Here is an 18,064-nt window from a genome sequence, read left to right as displayed (position 1 = left end):
AACCCAGAAGCACTTAAAGAAAATGTTATCAGGGGAAGACATGACTGCTGAAACAAACAATTGTATGTGTGCACCAGGCAGATCCAGCACACGTCATCCTCCAGCTCCTCGGTTCCCACAATTAACAGAAAGCAGAGGTGACATGCTATTTGCTATATAAAAGTCCACACAAACCATCTCACGCATCAGCTGCTTCTTTGTCCTTCCCCACCCAGGCCAGCTGTTGGGGAGAATACCATCTGTGGCCCCAAAGCTTAGGACAAGACAGATGATGCATTTTCCCCCCAGATCACCTTCTCCTTACGCTCCCTGCTGCCTGCAGGTACATCTCCAAAGTCTCTATTACCTCACTGTATGCAAGAGGCTCTAAAAACACAGCTCCCTTCTTTCTGGAATACTCTTTAAGGACTTGTGTCTTTATGACTAGGTCTCAGCCTAACTTTGTTATAAATTGCCCTCATCAACCTCCCAGGTAACACAAACCACACCGTTTCAAGTATATCTTTTTTAATGGGCACAGCAAATGCACAGCAGACCTTTCCAGTCATGAATTCCTTTACTGCATATCTCCACTGTACATAACCCTGCTCCCTGCCCAGCTAATCCCAGCATCCATTAGGCACATGCTGTTTATCCTCTCCTCGAGGCCTCCACAATTACAACCTGCTACACTGATATGTCAAGCAACAAGCAAACTACTGCAGCAGCATCATTAATCACAGCTTAAGTAGACACTTCACTTCCTAATTTTAACTGGGGCTGGAGTTAGAAGCTTCACACTTTAAAAAAGTTTAAATAGCAAAATTAGCAACACTGAGTCGGCAATTTCAGGAAACAATGGGGAATGTGAGGTAATATATTAAACCCTCAGATAGCAAAATACTGGCATTGTCTGACATTTAAGTTCTCAGAGCCCAAAGCAGACCCTGTAAATGGAGGCCGGGCAGAATTTAGGTTAGTGAAGTCAAACTGTATTTCCCAGAACTTGAGTATGGGCTGATCCACAAACATTTTCAGTTACCTGATTTATCTTTATGTCTAAACATTTCAGCTGCATGCCTAAAATATTTATGGAGCTATACTCACTACTTTGTTTTATGTGTATATATTTGAGAAAGGGTGCCAAGCCAGTTTATTTGATTAGCTTGCTGTGACTGCCGAAGATGTAATATCTCAATTGTGCAGTTAAATTATAGAACCCGACTTCTGGAAATTATGTGAATAAAATAGATGTTGAATTCAGATTTACTAATTGTGATAAAACCAGCTTTACACAAAACGAGCTTAGATTCAAATGCCTAACAATGCTTTCAGATTAAGAACTCCACAGCATTTAAAAACCTCTCTGCTTTGTCTAAACAATGGCTAAGTCCTAACTGAAGCACTTTTGCTAATGGAAAAACTCCTTCTAGTTTGCACAAAATCCAGTTTAACACCATCTGAAGGGATAATGTCCGAAACCAGACAAACTCGAAAGTCAGCATTCAATTGGAACAAGCTTCTACTTGTAAATCCTGATGAGGCTGTTTTTATGAGGAAGATGTCCGAGAAAATAATCCACAAATCTGATAAAACTCTTCATACACAGCTGAGTGGAGCTGCTCCTATCTTGTTCTGCTCCTGAGCACTTCATGATCATTTCCAGCTAATGGCCAACATAAGAAGGGGACAGTGTTTAGTGACAAAGCCATCACCTGACTGCACTTAGGGCACCTGTCAACAGAGTCAGACATTGACATCAGCTTCACTACAGAAAGAAAAAGTTCCACCTTATTAGTTGCTAAGAGCTGTTGGCTCTCTCAGGGGGCTGAGCAACTGAAATGTTGAGTTCCAAGAGGTGAAGGAAGCAACCTCTCTCTGGGTTAAGTTCAAGATCTCTTCTGCACAGGGCTGGAAGTCTTTGGTAATTTTAAGTCTTTTGGAATCAAAAGGGGATTTTTCCCCCCCCCAGATTTGGTCTCCTCTATTTCCTGTTGCAATGACTATACACTGTTCTTTATTAAGGATACAGTAAGACCCAGCTGTGAAAGGACCATAGTTGATGAACAAAGGTATAAGAGTCTATACTAAAAAAGAACACACTCCTGCAGATGTGTTAATTTAGGGCTTGAAAACTTTCACTTGTAGAAATCCAAACTGTATACTCACTTTGGGTGTCTGATGTCTGGAAGGGAACGATTCAGGGAAATCTTATCACTCACAAAGATATTAAAGCCATTTTCCCTGTATGCCTGGTCCACTCGCTCTGCATCAGTCATTGGGTAAGGTTTTCCCTGTTCTCCATTTCCTATGGATAGACAGAAAATAAATACACATCATTACTACTAATTAGCGCTTAACTGGCCAGAAACTAATCCATATAGCAAAAAAAGAGCATCTTACAGTCCTTTAGAAATTCCTTCCTTAGTTTTGTGCTCTGTGTCATATTTAGCACCGGGTCAACTATGTCAATCTATCAATTTTATCTGATAAGTAGTTTTGCTACAAACCACTCAGCTGTGCAAATCACAGAAGTTAAGCATTCCTTCTAACACCAGAAACCGACAAAGGACTTATGGCAATGCTGTGGAGGATCTATAGAACACTTTTTGTTTCATAGCAGAAGAATCCATATGGTTTGAATACCTCAGCACTGTTGGAATTTTCAGCACAGATGGATATGCGTATTTAGAACCTGAGCTCTTGCACTGAGGGGCAGAGCCCTTGCAGACACACCAGTGTAAACCTGTGATGTTCAAAACGGGTCCTTATTTTATGAAAAAAAAACTTGCATGAATGTTATAGTCCAGAACATTTGTCTTATCCCTCTTCTTCTTTTCTGGATCTCCCATTTCTGGGAGAAGAACATGCCTATTTGTTTTTTGTAAGTTTTAAAAAAATCAACACTGCACCTGTCATAAAACATGAAGATACTTACTGATACATTTTCACCTCAAAATGGTTATTGTGGAGTTGGGGGAAAAGGAATTTCATTGGGATTAACACATTAACTGGCTTTAACTGCTGCATCACGTCAAGAACATCATCTTGACCCTGAAGTTGAACATGTTGTTTTACACTCAGCCTACCAAATAAAAGCAAATTACAATCAGTATTAAAACATTTTTATAGCAATCTTACATACCTACACGCTCAGAGTCCCTCCTTATAGCTTCGTTGTTATGCCAGTCCTTTTTTCTCTGTCCATCAGCAAAGTAAGCATCTTTCTTTTGCCTCATGTATGATGCCTTTTAAATAAAAGATTGGATATATTAAATACACAACACATGCAACCTTTCCTTAACAGCCTCCCCTTCCTGTAAGAAGAGATTAAACATCTTCCTTAGGGTAAGTTCATCCCAAGCAAGTGGCTTGTAGCCTGAAAGGGGGAGGAAGCAAGTTTTGCTTGTCTCAGAACAGTACTTTATCTATAGCTGTTAAGTGATAATTTTCAGGGCACCATCATGTATGCAGAACAGTATTTCTTAATCAGGGAATCTATTAAAAACTCCCATTTTCATTTTGAAAACATCCAATACATCTTACAGCGTTTTTGTTAATTAAATAGGATGTAATGGGAGACCTATTGCAGGATCATTATTAATGAGCACACTACCACACTTGAATAAAATCAAAATAAGACTTAAAAGGTCATTTATTAAGACTCTTGCTGCTGAACTTAAAAGCAAATTCTACACAAGGCATGAGCCTGAAGTGAACCCAATTAGAGCTCCTATTTCATGATGTTGTCTCTAAAATTCAAAAGCAATGGGTGCTTTGGAAACAAGTCAGCAAATGAAGGTCATCACGAGCAATCCAACAGCTCCAGCTCACCTCTGACTGCATAGGCTGAAGAATCACATTTACTGAAGGAAAGAGGTTTCATGAGAGGCACTGCAAAAGCCTCACTGATTCCCATGACACAGCAGAAGGCAAGTGCAGCCCCAGAGCAGCAGAGCAGTGTGAAGAACCACACAATTCTGTTACGGAAGGGCTCACCTGAACTTGCCAAACATAAGCATAAAACTGAATTGCTTAACCTGCCTTGTGGTTTTCCAGCTGTCCCATTACACATCACTGCTCTCCTGTGATTTCTACCTGCTGATAATGCAAAAGTACTTTTAAGTGTCAAGATGAATGTGTGATCTAGGAACCAAACGGGCAAGAGAGCACTGGGAGGGCAAACTGAACACAGTGGGCAACAGCACTTCTGGGGAAACAGTCCTCTAGTCCTTGGGTCTGGTGTCAGCAATGCCATCACAGAACATCTTGAAAAACATACACCACCCAAACCCCTAATGTTTACTCCACCTCGGGAGGTTACTGCTGCTTTTGCATAGTGGGTGTGAGCAGAGGCAGTTTGAGATGCTCCCTCAGGGTGTGATGAGCCAGGGCACAGTGTGGGTGAGGACCAGGCAAACCCATCAGCATCTACCCATGGCTCCACCCGACCTAAAACCTCATGGACAATTTGCACAAGCTCTACCTGGACCTTTGCTAGCTCGTGCCAGCTAGTGTGAGCAGGTCTGGATGACAGCTGTGTGACAAAGAAACAGTGGCAGCCTGGTTATTTTTGGTGTAAAATTTTCAGCACCGTGACGCAGCCACTCTGTGCTACTGCAACAGTCCAGCACACCTACTCGTCTGGCCACCACAGTGGCTCTTAATTGTTTGGACAACATGTCACCCCTTCTAAACATCCCCACTAAATAACTGACAGAGCACACTACTGTTCTGGGAAGTATTTGCCTCTGTTTTGCAAGAACCATCCTTTGCCAGGCCTGCTCTCTGGCTAATCTCCTCTCCAGGATACTCCCCTGCCAGGAAAAGCCCTGGAAAGCTTTCATAGACCAGAGCACCTCCTTGCCAGGAGAGTTTTGCCAACTTTCTGAGCACTAGGCTTGTGCACAAGTGTCATACTGGGCACAGGAACAACTGGCAAGTCTGAAACCTCAATATTTTAAGTCTTTTTTGTCTCTTGTTTATAGCACTCTGGACTGAACGTGCATACCCGGAGAATCACTTACAATGCCACTGTCCCTTCTGCCATTCACTGAGATTCAACACATGAAAATCCTTTACCAGCAGTTACTCCAGAAACCCCACCCTCCACTGCAGAGGAGACCACTGCCAGAGTGTCCAGGGACTAGATCCAGAAGGAGGAATACAGAGTGTGACCCTGAGCCTCACAACACAAGTTTGAAATACACCCCAAAGGACTCACACCAGTTTCTAAGGGAAGCCACACCACTGGGCTATCGGCTGTTTCAGGAGGGGCCTCTCTCACCATTACACAGTGTACCACCAAAGCAGACAATGCTCATCTGGCCAAGCAGCAGCCTAAAAGCCATTAAAAAGCAGTTCCAGCCATCCCTGCTCAGTGTGAGCACCCCCAGGCTCTGGGCTGGAGTGATCCTTGTGTTTGTGCTCTCAATGTAGGATAATGTGAACAGGGAAGTAAATTTTCTGCCCAGCTTTGAGCCATTCTTCAGAGAGGTCAGCAGTGTGCATGTAAACATCCTCAGAGCAAGCAACGACCTAATGCAAGCAATTTAAACCCTGCAATACTGAGTGAAAGCAGGCAGTAGCACGCCATCCTCCAGGGCTGTTAAAATAAAGAGGAAAAAAAACCCAGAAAAAAATCACAGAGACTGCCACTGTATTACACACAGCAGAAATCAGGCAGGAAGACAGCAGAAAGTCGAGTAGGTAGATGCATTACTTCTCTCAGGGATAAATTTACACATGAAAACATCTTTGAGCTGTGTTAAGCTAACCATGTCAAGGCCACACATGTCAGCAATTTGTAAAACTTTAAATTAAGCAATAAGGAAAACTATGAAGTACACACACCAGTTATTCAGACCTTTCTGAACTGCAGTGATGGACTTCAGAAGTACACAGAATAAGAGTTATTGATCCTTACGTCCTGGGGAACAGGCTCTGTACAACTCTCAGCCTTGGAGACTTACAAGAAATAACCCCTCCACATGTTGGTACCAGCAAAGTAAAACGAGGACTGTGCAGGGTGAGTCACTATCTGTTCCTCTGCCTGCAGAGCTCATGATGTTCCTGCCCTGCACAACTAACACCTAAAGAGATTCACACAAGAAAAACACACCAGGAACCTCTGTTGGATCGACAAACCTCTCCAAGTAGCTTTTAGAATCCTGAAGGTTAGACATAGCTGCAGATGGTAATGGTAGATGTGCTGCACTCTGGAGCTTTTTTTTGGTCTTGGGCAGAGAAGCTACATTAGCCAATCCAACTCAGAAATCCTCCATTAAATTTAATTCAACTTGGGTAAATGTTAAGAGGTTAGAATATTTCTAACAGTATCCCTCGCAAGCAAACATACGATGCTTACATTGGTTTTTCAGGTCGCTATTAAAACACCATAACTGAAAAGTCTGCTGAGTCACTGACAAGTTCTGTCAACAGTGTCTAAATATTAATTTTGAAGTGACTTTCAGTGCTAGAAAATGAATATCAATGTCTTTGCTTCAGCGACCTTGCCAGCCCTCACGATCCACACAGCCCCAAAGGGAAGGTGTAGCTGCAGTAGCCTGATTAGCATTGTATTTCTTAAGAACCACACTTTGAAGACCAACCTAATTTCAACAGACTACCAAAAAAAGTCAGTGTGAATGATAAAACACTGCCTCCCCTCCCTAAGTGCAGATTTTATGCTCATGTCATCACTATTGGCAGAACAGTGTGAAGGGTTGTGGGTACGATGCCATCATGGGCAGAGGGAAGTTGTGCACATATGTCCTCAAAGTCCCTCTCATTGGGAGAATGGGCAGGTTGCTGACATTGATGCAGTTTTGGAAGCTCTTTTTTTCCTTTCTTTCCTTTTGTTTTTTTTCTTCTCATTTTTGTAAAAGATGTCTGAGCTCTAGAAACACAGACAGCATACAGGGACCAGAATGTTGCTTTTTTTAGTGGTTTCCTTCAGGGATGCTGCATGGAATTTGACTCAATTATGCAAATTACATAACTTGATGATACTCCTTCAACAGACACTCTAGACTGTGATATCCAAGCAATCTGCAAAACACAGCAAGTTTCCTACGACTGACTTTTGCTTTAACTATTAAACAAGCATCTCATTTATGGGGAGCCATACCATACATATAATGCTGTTTTCCATCTCAATTTTCACTCTTATCCTAATTTTCCATTAATTCTAACTGCATGACAGGAGGCATAACATTTTTGTCCAAACCTACCAGCACATCTGCCCTTATCTGCATTTTAACTGGGGAATGCAGCACCCATTGTTTGACCATTGCAGCTCTCCATGCTGCATGGTTAGGGTAAAGTGACATTATGGATCTGGACTTCTGTCCCTATAAAAGAGGTCAGCAATTTTCTGTCTTGCTCTACGTTAGCTACCCATTTTGCAAAAATATCATTGTTTTCTTAAATGGTCAGTTGTAAGCAACATGCAAAAAGCACATTTTGAATCATGCAGGCTTCATTATGATCATCTAGTCAGACTATGTAAGTGCACAAGCCATTGAATTCTATCCATTAACTCCTACAACAAGCCCATAAGTTCTATTTCAGCTCAAGCACATTTTCTTTTCCTTAAGAACTGGATGTTGTTTACCACTAAGGAGTGATTACTTCTGCAGCAATATCTTAAACTGTTCTCCTGCCTGTTTCAAGCCTTCATTTTTTAAAAACTGAAAATGAACTAAAGTAGAAAGGCATATTAAGCAATACATTGAAAATGGATTTAGACAGATTGCTGTAAATAAGCCCCTTCTGTTGTCTACCACGCTGTTACTTAACACGCTGCCAAAGCAATTGATCAGCATTCAAATGCCAAATGCACAAAAATGGAATTTTAATTTTTTGTTTAATCACTATTTAGTGTGCCTGGTTCCAGCCAAAAAAAAAAAAAAAAAGTGTGGATGGAGATGTAAGCCAAGAGTTTTCTACACATGAGGAAAAAAAGACTTGCTGAAGCACATTCGCAAATCATGATGGTGTACAGATCTCAAACCCTGTTCAAACACTTGTTTTGCTGATTTATTATTTTCTTTTGAAACAAGGAGCTGTGATCAGACTCGAGAAGCTATGATCTTTGGAGACAGTGTTAAAGGGAGCATCTGTTCCATCCCAGGCCTCTTCATTTATACCAGCACCTCAGCAAGTCTCTCTTGCGCTGATATCCTACAACAAGATGTTGAAGATAACAAAACAATTAAAGAAAAATGGCAGAGAAAGGGAGAGCAAATTGAAACCATTCCTCTGTTTACTGAAGGAACTTGCAACCTGAGGTGAACTCGGTGGAACACACGAGAGTACACACTTGGGTGCACCTTAGTTGTCACAATCTGTGACATGGCAAAGCAGAAATAGGAAACATCTATAGTCAGATTCTCTCCAGTCTTTCAAAATGACAGTACCCAAGGTGTATGTGAGGTAAAACATGAGAAGCCAAGTCTGGCAGAAACAAGGAGGAATCCTCTCTCTCACTGCAGCAAGAAGCCCAGGTTTTAATGATCATGAGACCATCCACACTAAATGCAGGTAACCCTTTCATAAATAAATAGATATCAAGTGTTATTGCACCACAAAGGAATAAAATTCTTTTTTTTTATTTGTCAGAGCTCTATTAACGTGTGTTGAACAACAAACTGGTACAACACTCACAACAGCATAAACAGCCTCCATCCTTTGTACTGGCATGAAAACAGCTGAGACTTTCAGACAAGCTAATGAAAAATAAAAATATCACCAACATCAGCTGGAGGTTGGTCCTGGGTCAGGAAGCTGAGCATAACCTCAGTCAATCAAAGCTCCTCATTTACTGGAACAGGAGGCAGCATATGACTAGAAAAAAAAAAAAGCTGCTAAAAGCCTGTCATGTGATCTACCCAAGTGTTTTCAAAAGGTTAATTTTTGAAGTTATTTTAGTTCATAAAAAATTTAAAAGGTACATTAACATAATCCATACCTTCAAAATTTCAGGAACTATTAAAAGGCAATGCAGGACTAAATGGCAGCACATCATGTGGAATGTTTAAGTGCTTTCAAAGACAAAAAAGACAAGTTCATCTTCACAGTCATGTTGTGACTCAAACCAAAGCAACAGGTTTGAACCAGACCTTAAAGTTTCCTGCATGATGCTAACATTTGGCCATCACGTTCTTTCCGACCAGAAACAACTGAAGTTCAGATTTGTGCTTTGTTTTTGAGAAAGTCATGCTTCAGGGTATGGAAATAACCTGTCTGATTCCTTCAGAAGTAGAGCCCCAAATCCTGTGGGCACTCCTCGACCAGACCTTATCCCGTGTCAGTGAATGAAAGCACAGCTGGACCAGAACCATGAATGGGTCAGTGCAGACAGGCACAAAGCAGAGCCTTTTCTGCAGAATGCCCAGGGACACTTGAGAACTGTGGAGGTATTAAAGAAACACGTTCCTTGCAGAACACCAGGCATCCAACTCCTTGGTGGATGGGACAGCCTGCTGCTTAAGCATTACCCAATTTTAGCTGACTCCATTTTTTAATGCAGAAAGCTTTTTGTGTCAAGTGCTAGAACAGTACCTGTTTGAACTGAAACTCTCCCCCCACCCTTAAATTCCTTCAGTTAACAAGTTTTATTCAACCTCAATTGCTGAAAATCCCTGAGCACAAACCAAATTTCGTCTAGCAAAAAGTCCTGGTTCATCAGTCAATTAAAGTCTGAAGACATCAGCTGAGGATAGCTATATGACATCCAGCTTAGTCATCTATCTCTACCAAACACCTCACACTTTGTTCTTCACTTATCTTTAGAAATAATATTACAGTCTTGCAATGTTTGCTGTTCTGAACTTATTGTTTGGTTAATTCAACCCAGGCCTGCAGATGCACAGTTGCTTCCAAAGTCAGCACAGAGCACCGAGAAGTGAGTTCTTCCCCGAATTTTAGCACATCTTGTGACAGCACAGCAGTTTCAGTCTCAGACTTTCCTTTCAGCTGTTAAAAGCTAAGCTGGCTTAGTTTTAGATTTCGTTTGCCCAAAACAGCTTTCTCACCTTTTCTGTTCACTAAAATGTTTACAGCCCTTCTCATCTACAGAACTGCTCCATTTCCCACTGTAGCCTGTGTCAGGGATCTGCTCAACACTGTGGAATAAGCTCCTGCAGGCACTTAGTTGTACCAGAAACTTCTTGTTTTCCCCCTCAAGCAGTAAGAACATTTCTTTGACCTTGCTCTAAGGTACAGCAACACATTACAAAATTCCCCAAGAAGACATCACGCCCTGGGCTACCTCATGATCAGGATGGGAACAACCCATTACTCACCTTCCCTGAGGTACAACAGCCAGGAAGGGCTTGTGTTGCAGTCCAAAATTGCAGCAGAAAAGGAACTGCTGGGTTTAAACAGGAAGCCTTGGGCCACAGAGGCTGGGGAAAAACCCACCATCTAAAGAACCAGACAAGATCCTCTGGCATCCATTCCTGTGGATTGTCCTGCCTTCCCCAGCAGGATGTGGAGAGACTTTGCATGATGCTATCAGATATCCCATTGTTTTTTCCCCTCCCTGTGTAATCCTTATTACAGCAAAAGCTGACCATCCTTCCCCAGTATAATCTTGCTTACTGGAAATATCAAATCCTTTTTCCCCCAAATGTAAATACTGGATCTGAGAAATGTAAATCCCTTTTTTTCCTTATGTCACCCCTGCTACTACTAGATTGTGGAATCCCCTATTTGGCATAACCCTGCCTCCTTATTAACATGTCAAGCTCCCAAGACCCTTAAATAAGAGCTTAGAGTGTTCAATAAACTATTCCAGTTTCTATCACCAAGTCTGGGATCGTTTTAGTCTTATTGGACCCGTTATAGGCTTGGACAACAAATACACAGAATGAAGATGTTGACAAAAGGAATCTCTGAACTGCCATTCCAAGTAAGATTATAGATTTCCCATCCCTCCCACCTGCCCTTTCTGCTTTACAGAAACTTTCAGGAAATTTAAAACTGGAGGAGCTCTCCCACAGAACAAACATACATGTAGTGTTTTATCACATGTCCAAGAGCTGGTTTTGGACTGCAATCTCTGGCAGAAGCAGTGGGCATGAAATTTAGTGCCAGCTGAAGCCATCCTAAATACAACTAGCTGCATATTCACAGAAACAGCAAACGATCTGGTTTGAAGATGAATTTTAGGAGTGGGCATTTGAAGCAGAACCTGCACATGTTTGCAGAAATCCACACTCCATTCAACATGAGCAAACAGCACACAAGCTGTTTGCTTCCTGTAAAGACACACTTCAGAGCACTGTTTCTGAAATCTGATTTACCAGGAAGATTTACAGGTTATGCTGCATATGCACAAATACTTGAATAATTGCATTAAGATTTAATAAAAATGCAAGATACAAAACCTATTAATCCCATCATTTTGATGATTTCCCTGTACTCGAGCTATAAACTCCAGATCAGATTATAGGAACGTTAAGCCAATCAAGGACTGCTCAGATGAACACGACTTCGAAATATTTTATACAAAAGCACAGAAGCCAACTCTATTATGCTAGCAGAAATCTCATTAAAGATACACCACAATGAACATCCCATATATCCTCATCACAGAAATACTACACAGAGGTGAAATTCACAGCACTCAACCAACCCTGGTGCTGCAAGTAGGTGGACCTGGCAAACACACAACTGCAAATTTGACTTTGTTCAGTTTACAAAACAATTTACAGCATTTATAAATATTTCCATGTTGAAAGAACTACTGCAATTTGTGCCTTGCATACAATGGAATGTACCTGGTTGGGTACCAGTTCCATGGGAAACCCTGATGTAAGTTTTGGTATGAGCTGGCATAACTGGTATAAAAAAAAAGAAAAACAACCAACCAAAAAAAACCCAAATAAAAAAACACATAGCTGCTAATGCTCCAACAATCTTTGAAGCAAGGACAGGACAAAAATCTATCTGCTACACATGAAAAGGAAGAAGTACTTTCCATGGAGACAGACATTTCAGGAGAAAAACACTCAATTTGGGGACTTACCAATGTGCAAAGTATAAAATATCAGGGTGCCTTGCACTTTGTGGAAAAGACACAAGCAAGACTGCGCTAGAACATATTTTCTGAGGTGAGATGAGCGAGGCAATTTGAAAGCTTGACAACAGTTGTAGTTCATAATAGTAAACAGAAATGCCCTGGATTTTGCCTGGAAAAGCAGGCAGAGCCCATAAGGCATCCATAAGCCTCTCAGAGCTGCAGAGGTCTGCAACAGCTGACAGCACAGATCAGATATTTACCTTACTTCATGGAAATTGGGCTGATGCCAAACTTACACAAACAAAATTCAAGGGCACGTTATGGAAGTTTGATGCCTGGTGAGGGGCAAAGATTTGTCAGCATGCAGAGTACACTGGCTTCAGAAAGGTTAATACAACTCTCTTCTGAAATCTCCAGAAAGGTAAAAAAAAGCCCCAACATTCACTATGGAAAACTATATTTAATCCATACTAAATCTACGTGACAGATATGACTCAAAAACTGGAATAAAAACCATAACTGCCATTTCGTTCTGTTCCAGGTACTGAGATTGTGTTTTATGTCAGCAGACAGTGCTTCCCACAGCAAGCTATGTATTAAGCTTAGAAACCGTTTTTTTTCCCTACTGAATTTTGAAAGATACTGGGAAAAAAAAGTCTGTATTCTAGAGGCTTTTTTTCTTCTTGAGCCCTTATCTATCATTAGGAGTTACACATAAAATTAATGAAACAGCTCCTATCAGATATTCAAAAGGAGGTACTATCTGATTAAGAATGTCACCCATGGAAAAATCAAACCCAAAACCAGAGGGTGTCAGATCATCTACCAGCAGCATTCACCTGTGCAGGGAATGATCCCCACACAGATCATGGTTGTAGTTCAACAATAAACTGGAAACACGGCCAAGTGACACCACACACAATAAAGACCCCAAACAAAAGGATTCTAGAGAGAACTTAGGACATCAAGACCCTTACAGGTATTTTCAGATTGTACTTTTCAGTTATCTCCTCCTAGGAGGAACAATGCCATACCCACATAATACTTACACGTGTCTTGAACCAAATAGTTCCTGCTAACTCTAATAAAGCAAAAAGAAACATAAGCATTTTTCTATTTTATTTTCCACACACTTCAGGCAATACCTTCAGTGCTGACATTCCTCACTTGCCTTCCCTACACTGGGAAACCAACAGGATCCATAACTACCACTGTGACAGCTTTAGTTTAGCAACCGAAAAAATTTTTTTCAATAAACATTTATTATTACTTCAGGTAGTGCTCCAAAATAGGTTTGCTGCCTGATTCACACTGAATAGCATCAGTCTCAGCACAGCAGCAATGCAGCAAAACCACAATTTTCTGGTTTTCAGCAACAGAATAACACTACTTTCCTTTTAAGCTCTTTTAAAGATTTTGAAGTAAATTCCTCACCAACTTCCTGGCAAACTTGATGCTTCTTGACGGCATTATGTTAAACTGAAAACATCAGCACTAAAAAGCAACATTTAACAAGCCTCTTCTTCCAAAAAGTTATTTAACTGCTGCTCAGACAACTAACATGTTGCACCCAGCAAACGCACAGATCTATGCCAGGTGCATCACACTCCTCTCCAAGTCAGTTATCCCAGTTACTGAAAAAAATCTGATCCATGCTACCAGCAATTCCCCCCCTGTTTATGTTGTCAGTTCATCTGTGCTTTGTTTGGATGCCCAGATTTCCCTCATCCAGAGGCAGCAGACAGGATGGTGAGGAGCTGTCCTGCTGTTCACCACAGTGCAGAGCTGCTGGGCAGTACCTGTAGAGACTCTGGTACTGCCACGAGTAAGCATTGCTCCTGTAAGCATTTCTCCTCATCAGGAAGCACGAGCTGCTCCTTGAGACCAAGGACAAGCTGCATTATTCCACTGTGAACAAAAAGCTGAGCACAAAAATCCCAAATTCAGTCTTCAACTTCTTGTAGGAAACTAAGCCACCATTAACGGGTTGGCAAAGATGACTCGGAGAACACACACATGACACTAAAAACCCACCATGAACCATATGGGGAAGGTTATCCCATGGAAAGTTCTGGGCACCTTAAAAGTAACTTGCATTTTCAGTAATGTTTAGAGACTTCTCAGCAGTTAAAAGCTGAAGTGCCAAGTGCACATACCCAACAAGAGTGTCTACCACCCTGTCCCCACTTCTCCCTCCACAAGGAAAGCCCTGGCAGAACTCCCTGCAGCACTCCTGTGCACTGCATGTGCCATCTGAGCACACTTCCCAGGTTTAATACTTCTCTCCCAAGCAAGCTGCTCACAAGACCTCCCTCTATTCCTTTCAAATAAAGCATGAAATTGTGAACATCATGTATCTTTAAGCCATCCAAGGCTTTTAATTGTCTACACCTCTATGCTGGGGTGAGATGAGGGTGACCCAAGGCAAGGAAAGGATCAAGTAATCCACACTGGAATGCTGAATCTAGAGGCTAGACCCTGTGTAGGTACTTTGGTCCCTCCTAGAGATGCTCTCTAGTAGTGATCACCACTTCACATGGGCAGCTGCAAATTGTAATGGGGCAAGAAACTACCAGATTGCTCCAGGTGCCAGCACAGCAAGAGGACACACTGAGCCTGGTTAAGGTGCAGTAAGGGAAAAACAGAAACTGGAAAAATAAATTGGTTGGGCCCTGGAAGAAGCTGGTTGACAGTGTCAGGGCACCTGTAGAAGGCAGATGATATTTCCAATAACTGAAAGATAATGAACACTTCTGGGGAATTGAGGAAGAGCAGGGCTGGGGATGCAGATACCAAAACATTGTACATGTCTAAAAGGTGATAAATCACTTTTGGATGTCTCCTTAAAAGTGACAAACAGCTACTAACAGCAGTGTCAGGACTAAAAATGAAGAAACAAGCAGCTTCTTTCTGGGACAGGTAACGAGTGGGCTGACAGGAGAGAAAAAGAGATGCATCACTTAGGGATGTAAAACTGAGCATACTGAGTCTTGTTATTGTTAATAATCAAATCAGAATTCACTCAAATCTAATCAAAACTTACACATTCCAATGCACACATTCAGATCATGTGTCAAAACAATCTTTGCCAGAATCTTTCTAGACCCTGTAAAATTATCTATCGATTTCAATACTGGAATGGAAAGTAGGCTTGTTAAATCTGCTGATGTTGCTAACTGGAGAACGGGATTAAAATTCGAAAGTGGTCCTGACCACAAAAAAAAGCATCAAAAATTTGGGATGCAATTCAAAGGGTAAGAAAAGAAGGCACTAACTGTGCAAATGCAAGACTTCAATGATTTTTTTATGCAGCTGTTCAGCAGCTGTCCTGTCATCATGACTGTATGAATTTACATCCTACTGTTTGAAAAAAAGCAAATTTCATCATGAGATATTTACAGAAACAACACACAGAAAAATGCAAAATGGGTGCAGACAAGGGCAGAGATGACTGGGCAGAAAGGAAGGGTAGGTTTTACAAAAAGCTTCCACGCTTTCCCACACTGCTGCAAAGAAGAAAACAGAGAGACATGAAATTAAAATTACAACACAGGAAATTATGGAAGAGGCTTTCCAGCCACATAAGAAATTAATATATTCCATCTTGGGCCAAGAGGCAATTAGACTTTGAGGAGTCTCATTTCACCACAAGGATCTTAAGGGAGGTCTTTCCCTTGAGAGCACACCAAAAACACTGAGTTCCAGAAATCTTCATCATTCACTTTCTGGACAGGGCTATGGTAGGCAAAGCACTCTCATAAGCATCCCTTAGGCATTACATTAAAATATACCACAATATTTTCTACTTTCTTAGATCTATTCTAGCTCCAATAGCACAGTAGAATTATATTCCAAAGAAGATGAATTATTTAGAGCATTTACTGTCCTTCAGGGTCATTACAAGAGCATAGCAGTTAGTTCTATGATAAAATATAAATTCTCTTCTCTACAGCACGTAGTCTGACCTCGCTATAATGAAGCTCTATGGGACTGAGAAAAATTGCTGTACAGCAGGGCATTCTCTGAAACAGTTTTTGTAGCTTCTCATACCAGAATAAAGGAGTACCATATTTGACTTGAACGTGTGATATCCAGTATTTTTATGAGTCTTACTCCATATTGAAAGAGTACTGCTTAAGCATCGACAAAAAAAAGAAAAATCAATAAAGAAATAAAACGTGTGGTTATACACGAGATGCAGCAGAGAATGACTGATACAATCTTCCCAGATTTGCTTAGGTGTTTGTTCTACCAAGTCTCATTAAACAGGAAAAAAGAATTAAGTTCACACTGCTGGGACTATTTCAAAGAGGGCAGGCTATTAGCAGGTCGTGTTACAGAATGTCTGAGTAATTCATTGTATGTACAATCTCTCTCGTGTCCTCTGAAAATTTATAGTGTAACACCTCGTGGCAAAAACAGTGCTGGCAAAACTGTGCTGCTGCTCAGCTCACACAGTGTGCAGAACACTGAGCTCCACTGCACTCCTTTGGAGGAATTCTGAAGGTGAATCTCTGTCAAGTCTTGTACAGAAGTAGCATAAACTATTTTAAAACCTCCTTTTAATGGGAGCAGGGAGTGAGACACAACCTGTATCCTAGGTTTTGTGTGTTCCCAGAACCCAAGGACAGTTGTTCTGAGAAGTATTCAGGCAATGCTTGGATGTTCCTAGTAAAGGCCATATTCACTGGCTTCCATCACAGACAAGGATAACTCTCCTGAAAGGGGTTGTGGTTGAGGCTGTTCAGCACAATGTGAATGAATTGAGAAGGCCCACTGCCTCCAAGGAATGATGCCCTACAAAAAAAAAAAAGCAATGGGAAGGCCATGGGTACAACATGCAGCATTTTAAAGAAGTTTTCAGAATGGCCTTTGTGGTGCTGGTAACTTTTTCCCCTTCCTGAAGCAGCAGAGATGTTTTGAAAATGGAGCACTCTGAGCCTTAAGCCCCATTTGCAACCGTGGTGTGCAGAGAGGAGACGTTCCCTCTGCTCTGACGTTTGACAGCACTCACAGTCAACATCAGTCAGACTCACTGAGGTCTGTGACGTGGCTAATTGCAATCAAACAGAACTGCTTTTACAAGAAGTTCATCTACTTCAAGCTCTGTGGTTTTTAAACGCTCTGTCAGACACACGCATCTGCTGGGTGAGGAAGTCACCTTGAAGGAGTAAGGAGGCTGAAGAAACTGCTGGGAAGGAAGAGATGCAATTAGTGATGATGAACCGGTCTTATCACCATAGAAGACTGAAGTTCAAGTCTTGATCTGTGTCATAAGTGAAGAATCAATCTGATTAATTTTGCCAATAGCCATTCCTTGGAAACAATTTTTTATCACTGCCCAAGAAAGAGCCCTGACCTGACGAGTGAGAGCATTAACCAGAGCAGCTCAGGAAAGCCAACACTACCCAAGACCTGTTGCCCCTCAGACCCATCTCCTGACCACAGAAAGCTTTCACAGAGATTCCTTTTGCTTGTGGCAACAGCCTGCTTCACAGACACTTCATGTAAAGTCTCTTAAAAACTGTGCCAATGCTAGAGTACTATTAGATAATAATTCAAGGCTGAGCATGGGGGTTTCAGCCTCTCTTTCTGCAAGTCAAGAAATAATTTTCCATTCAAGAATAATTTTGAAGGAACCCTACCACATCCAGATGTAGCAACACAGCCTACACAAGTTTTCATCAAAAGCGACAAGCTCAAGGCATGAACATTACAACATCTTAAAACCTTTCAGCATAAACGAACAGCTGAAAAGTTCTGAATGACTTTGCTCAGGAGATGGACATCGTGTGTGCTCCAGCTGACCTTACTAATAACCATTCAAGCTTCAAATCTGCTACTAAAGTCTCCGTTGTAAGCAATTATTTGCCTCTGCAAAAATGTTCATTTCATGCTCTGTAAACACATCTCCTTGTGAAAGACCAGCCTGCCCATAAAGATTGCTTCTGACAGCCTGCTGACCATCTCCTGCAGCAAGTGCCTGGAGCACCTTTCAGAGGCAGAAACATCTGTTCTCCCCTCCAAATGAGAGGACATGTTTACAGGTGAGCCACA

General features: G+C 41.5%; 1 protein-coding gene across 1 annotated transcript in view; it reads right to left on the bottom strand.

Annotated features, from left to right (window-relative positions):
- Nucleotides 1-18,064, bottom strand: part of GALNT10 (polypeptide N-acetylgalactosaminyltransferase 10) — an 82,325-nt gene that overhangs the window by 40,307 nt on the left and 23,954 nt on the right. Inside the window, 2 exon segments of the mRNA XM_029960267.1 lie at nt 2,149-2,287; nt 3,125-3,227. Coding sequence (XP_029816127.1) covers nt 2,149-2,287; nt 3,125-3,227 — 242 coding nt within the window.

Source organism: Manacus vitellinus, unplaced genomic scaffold (genome assembly GCF_001715985.3).
Source record: "Manacus vitellinus isolate BGI_N305 unplaced genomic scaffold, ASM171598v3 scaffold_25_pilon, whole genome shotgun sequence".
NCBI classification, from domain to species: Eukaryota; Metazoa; Chordata; class Aves; order Passeriformes; family Pipridae; genus Manacus; species Manacus vitellinus.
This window is presented reverse-complemented; position numbering and strand designations above follow the sequence as displayed.